The sequence below is a fragment of the Oryctolagus cuniculus genome, chromosome 21 (genome assembly GCF_964237555.1).
Source record: "Oryctolagus cuniculus chromosome 21, mOryCun1.1, whole genome shotgun sequence".
NCBI lineage: Eukaryota > Metazoa > Chordata > Mammalia > Lagomorpha > Leporidae > Oryctolagus > Oryctolagus cuniculus.
In genome coordinates, this window is record NC_091452.1 from 25,170,172 (window position 1) to 25,183,345 (window position 13,174).

Consider the following 13,174-nt stretch of genomic DNA (forward strand, 5'->3'; position numbering starts at 1 on the left):
AGACTGTTCCTTTAAAAATTCTTCTTGGCTGGTGTTTTTAACTTTCTTAAGGAGAATCAGGCAGAGAAGGGGGTAATGACGGTTTTTGCTATCTGTCGAGTGCCTGCTCTTTGCAAGGTGTTTTGTTGTCACTGACATTTATTCCAACCTTACCAAGGAAGTGATAGTGTTTTCAGTGTTCAGATGGAGAATCTGAGACTCAAAGAGGTTAAGCACCAGATCCTATGCCCCCACAGAAAGCATAAGAACTTGAATCTAGGACTGCTTGTTCCTACACTCTGCTGTCTCCCAAAGCTGAATTCTCTTACGGCAGTGACCGGGCCTTGGCTACTATTGAAAGTTATGTGTGGCTGGCGCCGTGGCTCACTAGGCTAATCCTCCACCTAGCGGCGCCGGCACACCGGGTTCTAGTCCCGGTTGGGGTGCCGGATCCTGTCCCGGTTGCCCCTCTTCCAGGCCAGCTCTCTGCTGTGGCCAGGGAGTGCAGTGGAGGATGGCCCAAGTACTTGGGCCCTGCACCCCATGGGAGACCAGGAGAAGTACCTGGCTCCTGCTATCGGATCAGCACAGTGCATCGGCTGCAGCGCACTGGCCGTGGCGGCCATTGGAGGGTGAACCAACAGCAAAGGAAGACCTTTCTCTCTATCTCTCTCTCTCACTGTCCACTCTGCCTGTCAAAAAAAAAAAAAAAAAAAAAAAGTTATGTGCTTCCCTTGTCAGTGGAAACAGATGGCTTTCCTGTGACTGGAATAAAGAAGAGAAACGCCTCAGGAGTGAATTTGCTTATTATTTCTTCTTGCTTTCATCATATTATGTGTGTGTGTGTGTGTGTGTGTGTGCGTGTGTGTATCTGAGAGGTACTTCTAAAAGTTCAGGGAAAATGGAATGAAAATGTTGGTGCAAAATTTTTGGAATTTGTGCAAAGGGAGGATCTTTAAAAAGTTCACGGAAGGGGTAGATATTATGGTAGATAAGCCACCACTTGGGAACCAGAGTTGCTGGTTCAAGTCCCAGCTATTTTGCTTCTGATCCAGCTTCCTGCTAATGCATCTGGCACCCATGTGTGCAACCCAGATGAAATTCCTGGCTCCTGGCCTCTGCCTGGCCCAGCCCTGGCTTTTGAAGGCATTTGGGGATAGAACCGGTGGATCGGAGATTGCTTTCTGTCTCTTCCTCTCTCTTTGTCATTCTGTCATTTTACTTGGTAAATAAACTTGAAAAAGGTCACAGAAAATATACAGTGAAAAGACCCTTCATATATTTAAAAAAATTTTATACCAAAGTAAACATTTGCTTTGAATTTTCATTTACTTGCTGTCATTTTATTGTAACACAGAAGAGAGATGGAGAGACAGGGAGATCTTCCATTGCTGGTTCTTTCACAAATACCTGCAACAACCAGGACTGGGCCAGGCCAAAGACAGGAACCCAGAACGTAATCTCAGTTTCCCACATATGGGTGTCAAGGACCCAAATACTTGAGCCTCCTAGAGTATGCATTAGCAGGAAGACCAATCAGAAGCAGAGGAGCTGGGACCTGGGCCAGGCTGTCTGATACGGGATGCAGATGTTCTAAGTGACAAATTATTTGCCACACCAAATGCCTGTCCTTACATTTAACCTTTTAATTCCATTTTCCAGGAATCTTTTGAAATACGTGTGTGTGTGTGTGTGTGTGTGTGTGTGTGTAATACACAGCGCTGCATGTATTTCTTCACATAGAGTTGCTTACTTACATTCTGTCGTGGGGCCGTGATTATTGCAGGTTGTTCATGCTGTTCCTGATTGGCATCAGCATCGCCTGGGTGCCCATCGTGCAGTCAGCCCAGAGTGGGCAGCTCTTTGATTACATCCAGTCCATCACCAGTTACTTGGGGCCGCCCATTGCTGCTGTCTTCCTGCTTGCTATTTTCTGGAAGAGAGTCAACGAGCCTGTGAGTATCTTTCTGACATGTCCGGGAAAGCCCACCCAGCACGCGAGTTCCCAAGTGGGCGTGCATTTTATCCATGAGAGGGATTCAGTTTCCCAGAGCTCTGTGGTAGAAATGGATATTCTACTGAAGGCTTGCATTGGAAAGCTGCCAGGGCCCACTGGGGCTCTCTGAGAGGGAGCCTGAGCCCCTTGGGTGTTGGTACTGGGTCCACCGTCTCTCTCACTCCCCTCTCCGGGCTGTAGTCTCCCAACTATTGCTGTATGTTTTCTGCCCAGTCTTGATGCTGGTGGGGACCACAAGTGCAGGTGCAGAGGTTCACCTGATTTTTCAAAGGAAAGAGAATTTTGGAATGAAGGCGTTGGGTTGATATTCTAGACCAGTTATTGGATGCTTCACCACAATTATATTATGCATCCTTGTTTTGTGTTCCAGGTGAAATCATGTCACTGAATCATGATAGGTCCCCTGACAACTCTGATACAACATTCCGTAGCCATACTCTGGGCTCCTGGGCTCTAACTTCAGATGGCCTGGAGCTACCATTTCATCGTCATTCTTCTGCCTTTGTCTCCTCTCTCCCTACAGGAACACTAGAGTACCCAGCTGTTTTTTGAGTTCAGCATTAGTTGACCAAGGGTTTTCTTCCACAGGGAGCCTTTTGGGGGCTGGTCCTCGGATTTCTGATTGGGATTTCCCGTATGATTACCGAGTTTGCCTATGGAACCGGGAGCTGCATGGAACCCAGCAACTGCCCCACGATTATTTGTGGTGTGCACTACTTGTACTTTGCCATCATCCTCTTTGTCATTAGTATCATCACCGTTGTGGTTGTCTCCCTCTTCACCAAGCCCATTCCAGATGTGCATGTAAGTATCCATTTGTGAGACCCATCCTGCCCTTGTTTCACATGGAGAAACCAAGACTAGGAGTTATCTCTTGAGTTCTATACAATTAAGGCACCAAAGAGTTGCCTGTAGAATTCAAGACGTTTCTAATATTATGTCTTATGGATTCCATAACTTATAAGCAGGAGAAGTTTATTTGGCTTAAGGTTATGGAGGTTGAGCTTGAAGGGCTGCCCTGTGGCAAGGGCCCTGTGGAAGGCAGCACATGGCAAGAGAGCACAAGAGGGCTGGAGAATGCGGTCGTGAATTCATCATTGTATCAGCAACTTGCTCCTGGGACCCCAACACTAATCCAATCAGGGCAGACTACCCATGAGCTACTCACTTCTTAAGGCCCCACCTCTTAGTCATGTCCCAATTAGCAATTAAACTTCAGCATGAGTTTTGAAGGGGACATTGAAACCATGACACAATAACAAAGTCCAATTGGTTTAAGACTTAATAAATGGCCGGCGCCACGGCTCACTAGGCTAATCCTCCGCCTAGCGGCGCCGGCATACCGGGTTCTAGTCCCGGTCGGGGCGCCGGATTCTGTCCCGGTTGCCCCTCTTCCAGGCCAGCTCTCTGCTGTGGCCAGGGAGTGCAGTGGAGGATGGCCCAGGTGTTTGGGCCCTGCACCCCATGGGAGACCAGGAAAAGCACCTGGCTCCTGGCTCCTGCCATCAGATCAGCGTGGTGCACCTGCCGCAGCGCGCCGGCCGCGGCAGCCATTGAAGGGTGAACCAACGGCAAAGGAAGACCTTTCTCTCTGTCTCTCTCTCTCACTATCCTCTCTGCCTGTAAAAAAAAAAAAAAGACTTAATAATTATAAGTGTTCTTCTAGATGCCTGCATTGACTTAAGGTTCATCTAAGCCTTCCCAATTCAAATAAAGAAGACCAGTTGTGAGCCATTTTCACCATAGGCAATGGAGTCTAGTGACTCAACACAAGGACGTCTCACCCTTTCATGGTTCCAAGGGAGCAGAACGAGACAGTTAACTCAAGATCATACTTGTCTATAAAGAAAGAGAAAGGTTTTGTTAACACTTTATGCAATCATACACAAATACAAGGATACTTCAAAAAGTCTACTAAAAATGATTAACTGAATAATTAACAATGTGTAAGTGTGTGTGTGTGTGTGTGTGTGTGTATTATTCAACTATCAAAAAGAATGAAATTGCGTCATTTGGAGCAAAATGGATGGAACTGAAGGACATCATGTTGAACAAATTAAGCCAGATACAGAAAGATAGATGTTATATGTTCTCTCTTAAATGTGAGAGCTAAAATTAAAAAAAAAACTCAATATAAATGCATAATGTTGTTTACTAGAGGCTGGAAGGGATAGAAGATTTTTGGATTAAAAGAACAGGGGAAGCTGAGTGTGGTTCATTAAATGTGACAAAGATACTAATAAATGTTAGTGAGAGAAATGGGTGTTGGGATGTGGAAAAATATAAGGAAACAAAATAAAAATAAAATATAAACAAAAACAAGATTAAAAATATGAGTTTATTTTGGCACAAAATTTTTGAAATCCATGCATACTTTTCTCATAATGTGTATTTTCCATGTATTATTGAAAATATTTTTTGCACCAAAACAAGCTTATAATTCCGATTTCATTTCTCACAACTTTCAAAAGTACCCTTGTGCAAGGGTCATAGAATCCCTAAGAGACCTTAAACTTCACAGCCAAATTTTGAAGAGCTGTGAAAAACTTTAGGGCCAATGAAGACTGCTTTTGTAGCAGCAGAACCACTGTCATGCCTATTGACTTGATCTGTCATAAGCCTTCTTTATATTGTATTCATGGCTTCCCCATGTCTCAATCTTTGAAAATATCATAATGTCCTGGAAATCAGTAAATCAGGAATCTCTAGAACATATGTAAATGCATAGAGACTGAACAACATGCTCCTGAATGAACAGTGGGTCATTGAAAAAAATCAAAAAATTTCTGGAAACAAATGAAGATGATGAAACAACATATCAAAGCATATGGGATAGAGCAAAAGCAGTGCTAAGAAGAAAGTTTATAGCAATTGGTTCCTACAACAAGAAATTGGAAGGGCACCAAATAAATGAGCTATCAATGCATCTCAAGGATCTAGAAAAACAACAGCAAACCAAACCCAAAACTAGTAAGAAAAAAGAAGTAATTAAAATTAGAGAAGAAATCAACAAAATTGAAACCAAAAAACAATGCAAAAGATCAGCAAAACGAAGAGTTGGTTTTTTGAAAAAAAAAAAAATAAACAAAATTGATACACCATTGGCCCAACTAACCAAAAAAGGGGAGAGAAGACCCAAATCAATAAAATTAGAGATGAAAAAGGAAATGTAAGAACAGACACCACAGAAAGAAAAAGAATCACCAGAAATTTCTACAGAGAGCTGTATTCCAGCAAACTGGAAACCTAGAAGAAATGGATAGATTCCTGGACACATGCAACCTACCTAAATTGAGCCATGAAGACACAGAAAACCTAAACAGACCCATAACAAAGATGCAAATTGAATCAGTAATAAAGACTCTTCCAACAAAGTAAAGCCCAGGACAGATGGCTTCACTGCTGAATTCTAACAGACTTTAAAAAACTAACTCCAATTTTTCTCAAGCTATTCAAAACAATTGAAAGGGAGGGAATCCTCCCAAATTCTTTCTATGAAACCAGCATCACCTTAATTCCTAAACCTGAAAAAGCTGCAACAGAGAAAGAGAACTACAAACCAATTTCCCTGATGAACATAGAAGCAAAAATCCTCAACAGAATTCTATCCAATCTAATCCAACGACTCATCAGAAAGATCATTCACCCAGACCAATTGGGATTTACCCCTGGTATGCATGGATGGTTCAGCATTTGCAAATCAATCAATGTGATACATCACATTAACAAACTGAAGAATAAAACCATATGATTATCACAATAGATGCAGAGAAAGCATTTGATAAAATACAACACGCTTTCATGATGAAAACTCTAAGCAAATTGGGTGTAGAAGGAACATTCCTCAACACAGTCAAGGCAATTTATGAAAAACCCATGGCCAGCATCCTACTGAATGGGGAAAATGATTGTTTCTTTTGCAGTGTAGAAGCTTTTCAGTTTGATGTAGTCCCATTTGTTGATCTTGGCTTTACTTGCCTGTGCCTCTGGTTTTTTTTTTTTTTTTTTTTTTTTTTTTTTTTTTTACAGGCAGAGTGGACAGTGAGAGAGAGAGAGAGACAGAGAGAAAGGTCTTCCTTTGCCGTTGGTTCACCCTCCAATGGCCGCCGCGGCCGGTGCACCACGCTGATCCAAAGGCAGGAGCCAGGTGCTTCTCCTGGTCTCCCATGGGGTGCAGGGCCCAAGCACTTGGGCCATCCTCCACTACACTCCCTGGCCACAGCAGAGAGCTGGCCTGGAAGAGGGGCAACCGGGACAGAATCCGGCGCCCCGACCGGGACTAGAACCTGGTTTGCCGGCGCCACAAGGTGGAGGATTAGCCTGTTGAGCCGCGGTGCCGGCCTTCTTTTTTTCTTTTCTTTTTTTTTTTTTTTTTTTTTTCAGATTTACTTCTTTATTTGAAAGGCAGAGTTACAGAGTGGCAGAGGCAGAGAGAGAGTGAGGTCTTCCATCTGCTGGTTCATTCCCTAGATGGCCACAACGGCTGGAGCTGTGCCTATCTGAAGCCAGGAGCCAGGAGCTTTTTCTGGGTCTCCCATGCAGGAGCAGGGGCCCAAGCACTTGGGCCATCTTCTACTGCTTTCCCAGGCCATAGCAGAGAGCTGGATCAGAAGTGGAGCAGCTGGGACTCAAATCAGACCCCATAAGGGATGCGGGCACTGCAGGTGGCAGCTTTTACCCATTACACCACAGCACTAGCCCCAGTATATCATTCTTAATAATTTGTTTGACAGGCTTTAAGTTAGAAAATACATTATATTAGCAGGCATTTCTTTCTTTTTTGTGTTTGCCTTTTAATTTTAAAAAAGTTTAACTCCCACATATAGGAGAGAACATGAGGTATTTGTCTTTCTGTGTCTGGCTTATTTCACTCAACATGATGTTCTCAGGTTTCAATCATTCGATGTAAATGATAGAATTTCATGTATATATATGCAAACACACACATTTCACATTTTCTTTATCCATTCATCTGATGATGGACACTGTGGCTGATTCCATATTCTGACTATTGTGCACAGTGCTGCTATAAACATGGTGGTGCAGGAATCTCTTTGATATAACGTGTTTTTTTTTTTTTTTTTTTTGGAATATACCCAGAAGTGGCACTGCTGGTTCATATAGCAAGTCTATTCCTATGTTTTTAAGAAATCTCACACTGTTTTCCGTGGTGGCTGTTCCCACCAACAGTGTCTAACAGGAAGTCTTATATCCTGGTGCGAAAGTTTTTTGAAATCCATGAATAGACTTTTCATGATATGCACGTCCATGAACTTTTTGAGGACCCCTCATATTCATGCACTTTAAAATATTTTGCAACAAAATACACTTACTTTTGATTTTTTTCATGAGTTTTCTGAATTACCCTTATATGATTTACATCTAAATTCCCATCCCAACATACTTGTACTTAGAGATAATGCTGTGGGTAGGACGGTTATCTACATTTTTGTAGCTACTGAGAGGGCGCATCCCATCTCCTTTTTTTTTTTTTTTTTTTTTTGACAGGCAGAGTTAGACAGTGAGAGACAGAGAGACAGAGAGAAAGGTCTTCCTTCCGTTGGTTCACCCCTCGCGCTGTGCTGATCTGAAGCCAGGAGCCAGGTGCTTCCTCCTGGTCTCCCATGTGGGTGCAGGGCCCATGCATTTGGGCCATCCTCCACTGCACTCCCAGGCCACAGCAGAGAGCTGGACTGGAAGAGGAGCAACCGGAACAGAATCCGGTGCCTCAACCAGGACTAGAACCCGGTGTGCTGGCGCCACAGGCAGAGAATTAGCCTAGTGAGCCGCGGCGCCAGCCCCATCTCATTTCTTGATGCGTATCTCTTTGTTCTCCCAACGTCTTGGTCCAAGACCCTTTTTGGATCTTTCTGTTAACCTGTCTGGCTTTCTGTGCAGCTCTATCGTCTGTGCTGGAGCCTACGTAATAGCAAAGAGGAGCGCATTGACTTGGATGCAGGAGAGGAAGACATTCAAGAAGCTCCAGAGGAGGCCACTGAAACAGGTAATTGATGCCTTATAGCTGGTTACCAAGCCAAGAAAATTACTCCTATGTCAGCAAACCTTATCAAAGACTTCACTAAATGCCTTTGTCAAAGGTCAGATCTCTCTTTGAGAAGCAAGAGAGGAGCAGAGTGGGGGTAAGATGAGCAAATACGCCTTGGGAGGTTCCTCCTCGGAGGCCTGGTCAAGGGGAGGAGGGAGGTTCAGAATTGTTCCACTTACCGCATACCTCATATTGTACAGTGCTCAGTAAGTGTGGGTGAAGAATTTCTCACCCTGTTTTTATTTGAGGCATCATGAGGGATAAGAGAAGAGTTGGAGGTCTTTTGTTGCAGCCTATGAACTGAGAGTAGATAGAACCAGACATATTCAGTTCTTGTGACATCAGGTTAATGGGATGAGATGAAATCTTGGAATCTTATGTTGTACCATATCAGATTTAGAGAATTTGAAAGCCCAATGAGAGGATGCTTAGTCATTGCCCTGAGACTTATCCTTGGAGTTCTTTCTTCAACTTCCATGTTATACCTTTTCCTCCCAACATGGGGGAGATGCACACATGGTTATGGAGATGTGTGTTATGCAGAAGCATGGGAACTCAAGGTCGTATGATCTTCAGCTGAGCTGGAGGTCTCATCACTCCATCTAAAAGTCAGCACAGGTGCATCAGAACAAGTTCTGAATCTGGTAAGGAACATCCTAGGGTCATGGCTTTGGAAAGGGCCCTCGAGGTCATTTGGTCTTACCATCTCATTTGACAGACATGCAGATTGAGACCCAGGGAGAGAGAGGTTTGGCCTATGGTCCCAAATCTGATAGAATCTGCTCCTGATTACTAAAGATCTTTCAGTTCTGAAATTTGTGACTGCAATAGATGCAGAGCCACAGGCAGCTGACCATGGTTCAGAAAACGGGCAATGCTTTCCTGCTTTCATGGAGCAGGCAGGCAGTACCTCTACCTCTACAAATGTCTCCATGATGAATAAGAATATCATAGATTATAAAAGAACATGGATAAGGAGGGTTTCTTTTAGCGCTGATAGACTTTAATGTGAAAGAAGGGATTATTTTTGCATCAGTGGACTTTAGGTGGTGTAGAAAGAACCCATACAATTTTGACTCAGAATAAGGAAGAAGGGTAGTACAGAGATGGATTACAGGATTTGGAATCAGACAGGACTGGGATTGAATCCTGACTTCTTAGTACCCTGGGGAAGAGAACCCTTTTTCTAAAGCTAGGTTCCTCACTTAAAAGCATTCTAAATGATAGCCAATGGTTCAGCACTGTTGAAAACACTAGATGAAATAATGCTTCACTATAGGAATTGGCTATAATTATCATCATCATGATTGCTTTTTGAAAATTTTTAAAAAGATTTATTTATTTATTTGAAAGTCAGAGTTACACAGAGAGAGGAGAGGGAGAGAGAGGGAGAGAGAGAGAGAGGTCTTCCATCCAATGTTTCACTCCCCAATTGGCTGCAATGGCCAGAGCTGAGACGATCCAAAGCCAGGAGCCAGGAGCTTCTTCTGGGTCTCCCACATGGGTGCAGGGGCCCAAGGACTTGGGCCATCTTCTACTGCTTTCCCAGGCCATAGCAGAGAGCTGGATCAGAAGAGGAGCAGCTGGGTCTCGAACCAGCACCCACATGGGATGCTGGCGCTTCAGGCCAGGGCATTAATCCACTGCACCACAGCGCCGGCCTCCATGATTGCTTTTAAGAGAGAGTTTTTTTTTTTGATGGAGTGGTCCAGAAAAGAATGAGCAGCAAGTGTTCCTCTATCAGAGGTGCTATAGAAGAACGCAGGCATTGGCAAGAGAGTTGGTGTGTTGACTGCCAAGGTCCATGCATTACTCAAATTCTGTTGTTTCTTGGTGAATGCAGAGTGAAATCAGACTGAACACCCCACCTTGCTGAAGCATTGTAGGCTAAGCTGTGTTGAGGGAGCTGGGTGATGCACTCACCGTTCTCTGAGAAACAGCAGCATGAGGGAGACTTGCAGCTCCTTCACCAAAGTCATATACTCATCATTGTCATCACCATCACTGTGGTGATTGGAAATGACAGGATTATAACACAGTTGTAAATATCCTACTATAGTGATTCATGTTAGCATCACACCATCCTTTTAAGGCAGATAATGCAAGTATAATTCTTCCAATTTTACAGATAAGGGAAATAAGACATAGAGACTGTCCCAAGACCACTCAAATTTTTGTCAACCCAGAGAGCCATATTTCTCACTTGGGCTTGCTGGTGAGCCCAACTCCTTGCCCTCCCTTCTGCCTTCTACTATGAATGAATCACATGGGAGTTGCGTAAGGATACTTTCCGTTCTAATGTGTATGAGAGAAAAGAGAGAGAAGGAATGGAATGAGACAAACACCTTTTGACAGCTACTGTTTACTAGATGCTCACTCATTAAATCTCTCCCTAAATGTTCATTCATACAATGTTAAAGAAACCCAAGGAACAGAGAGATGAGTTAACAAGGCTACGAAGAGGGATTTTGGTCTCAGTTCTTATATGTGTATGGACCTGATCATTAAGGTTCTTCGCAGTTCTAAAATCCTGTGACTCTTTCAAAAAAATTCTGAGATTATAAAAATGAGAAAATGCAGAGCAGTGGTCTCCAAGTATAGGAAAATAGAGTGTACTTGACCTCCTATTTAGTGAGTGGTAGAGTTGGGCTTGAAAAACCAGGTGTATATACTTCCATTGTCACACCAGGGCAGAGAGGAAGGAGTCAGTGCCCTGGTGAGCCTCCCATTTGAGGGTCAGGCCAGCTGCATGGCTGGATTCAACAGTGCTGAGTTGCAGCATCAGATGTTAAGCCCTGGAAGTGTTGGTCACTTCTTGCCTGAATCAGCATCTGCTAGTAACAGTTCTTACCCTGCACCAGGGTGGACTGTGAAGCCTCAGAATTGACAGGTGTAGCCAGTGCACTCCCAAATCATCCCAGCCTCATTGTTCTCCAGGGATGTAGCAAACAGGTATGAGTTTATATATTTCAGAAGTGGCTTTTCCATGTTCTTGGGAAAATGGCATGAAAAAATAAGCTTATTGAAACTGAAATTCATGAATAATTTTCTCATATATGCATTTCCATGAACTTTTTTTTTAAATAGTAATGATGCATCATTTTTTTTTATTTTTTTATCTTTTATTTAATGAATATAAATTTCCAAAGTACGACTTATGGATTACAATGGCTTCCCCCCCCATACCATCCCTCCCACCCACAACCCTCCCCTTTCCCACTCCCTCTCCCCTTCCATTCACATCAAGATTCATTTTCGATTATCTTAATATACAGAAGATCAGCTTAGTATACATTAAGTAAGGATTTCAACAGTTTGCTCCCACACAGAAACATAAAGTGAAAAATAATAGATGATTTTTTTTAAATGATGATGAAATCAGATCAGACCTATTGTCATGTTTAATCCCAGTGAGAGTCAAGTTGGGAATTGATAATTTCTTTTTTTTTTTTTTTACAGAAGATCAGTTTAGTATACATTAAGTAAAGATTTCAACCGTTTGCACCCCCATAGAAACACAAAATGAAATATACTGTTTGAGTACTCATTATAGCATTAAGCCTCAATGTACAGCACATTAAGGACAGAGATCCTACATGAGGAGTAAGTGCACAGTGACTCCTGTTGTTGACTTTACAAATTGACACTCCTGTTTATGGCATCAGTAATCTCCCTATGCACCAGTCATGAGTTTCCAAGGCTATGGAAGCCCCTTGAGTTCTCCGACTCTTATCTTGTTTAGACAAGGTCATAGTCAAAGTGGAGGTTCTCTCCTCCCTTTAGAGAAAGGTACCTCCTTCTTTGAAGACCTGTTCTTTCCACTGGGATCTCACTCACAGAGATCTTTTTGCCAGAGTGTCTTGGCTTTCCATGCCTGAAATACTCTCATGGGCTTTTCAGCCAGATCAGAATGCCTTTAGGGCTGATTCTGAGGCCAGAGTGCTGTTTAGGACATCTGCCATTCTATGAATCTGCTGAGTATCTCACTTCCCATGTTGGATCACTCACCCCTTTATTTATTCTATCGGTTATTGTTAGCAGGTACTAGACTTGTTTATGTGCTCCCTTTGACTCTTAGTCCTTTCATTATGATCAATTGTGAACTGAAATTGATCACTTGGAATAGTGAGATGGCATTGGTACATGCCACCTTGATGGGATTGGATTGGAATCCCCTGGTATGTTTCCAACAATTGGGGCAAGTCAGCTTGAGCATGTTCCAAATTATACATCTCTTCCCTCTCTTATTCCCACTCTTATGTTTAACAGGGATCACATTTCAGTTAATTTCATTTCCATGAACTTTTGAAAGACCCCTCATATGCATAGATTTCAATAATTTTATATCAAAATCACTACATTTCCCATGAACTTAAAAATTATTTGAGAAAGAGAGAGAAAGAGAGAATGAGAGAGAAAGAGAGAGTTTACTCTCATCTGCTGGTTCACTCCCCAATGCCTGTAACAGTTGGTGCAGGGCCAGCCTAAAGCTAGCACTGGGGAACTCCATCCAGGTCTCCCACATGGGTGTCGGGGAGCCAACTATTTGAGTTGTCCCTGCTGCCTCCCAGGGTCTGCATTAGCAAGAAGCTGGAATCACAAGTGGAGCCAGGACTCAGATCCAGGGATTGATAGGTGATGCTAGCAACCTAATTGTCCCCATTCTCCTCAAACCTTTTGAATTATATTGTATAATTGTATGCCACAATTCCCCAGCCCATTATTGACATCTCTGTCTCATAGACCAGGTTCTGGCTTTTCTGTTCTAAATCAAAACGAATGCCTTATGCATTGGGCCTGGTAGAGATAAAACATAGGCTAGCTAGCTGGTCATAATGGTGAAAGAATACTCGTTTAGTTACAGTTCATTTGAACTTTTGTGCCCTTCTCCTTCCTGAAAATAAGACAACTGGGACGTCTTGGCAGAAATATGGGGGCTCCTTGGTGTGCTGTCTTCCTCGGGAAACTTTTCTAGTTCCCTGCTTCTGTTTCCAGTAATCCATCCTCTCTCTCTCTCTCTCTCTCTCTCTCTCTCTCTCTCTCTCTCTCCTCCTTCTTCCTTCCTTCCCTTCCTTCCATCCTTCTTTCTTTCAGATTTATTTATGTATTTGAAAGGGGGAGAGAGAGAAAGA

General features: G+C 43.1%; 1 protein-coding gene across 1 annotated transcript in view; it reads left to right on the forward strand.

The window, feature by feature from the left end:
* Positions 1–13,174, forward strand: part of SLC5A1 (solute carrier family 5 member 1) — a 73,488-nt gene that overhangs the window by 59,307 nt on the left and 1,007 nt on the right. Inside the window, 3 exon segments of the mRNA NM_001101692.1 lie at positions 1,766–1,934; positions 2,585–2,800; positions 7,895–8,000. Of these exon segments, the coding sequence (NP_001095162.1) occupies positions 1,766–1,934; positions 2,585–2,800; positions 7,895–8,000 (491 nt within the window).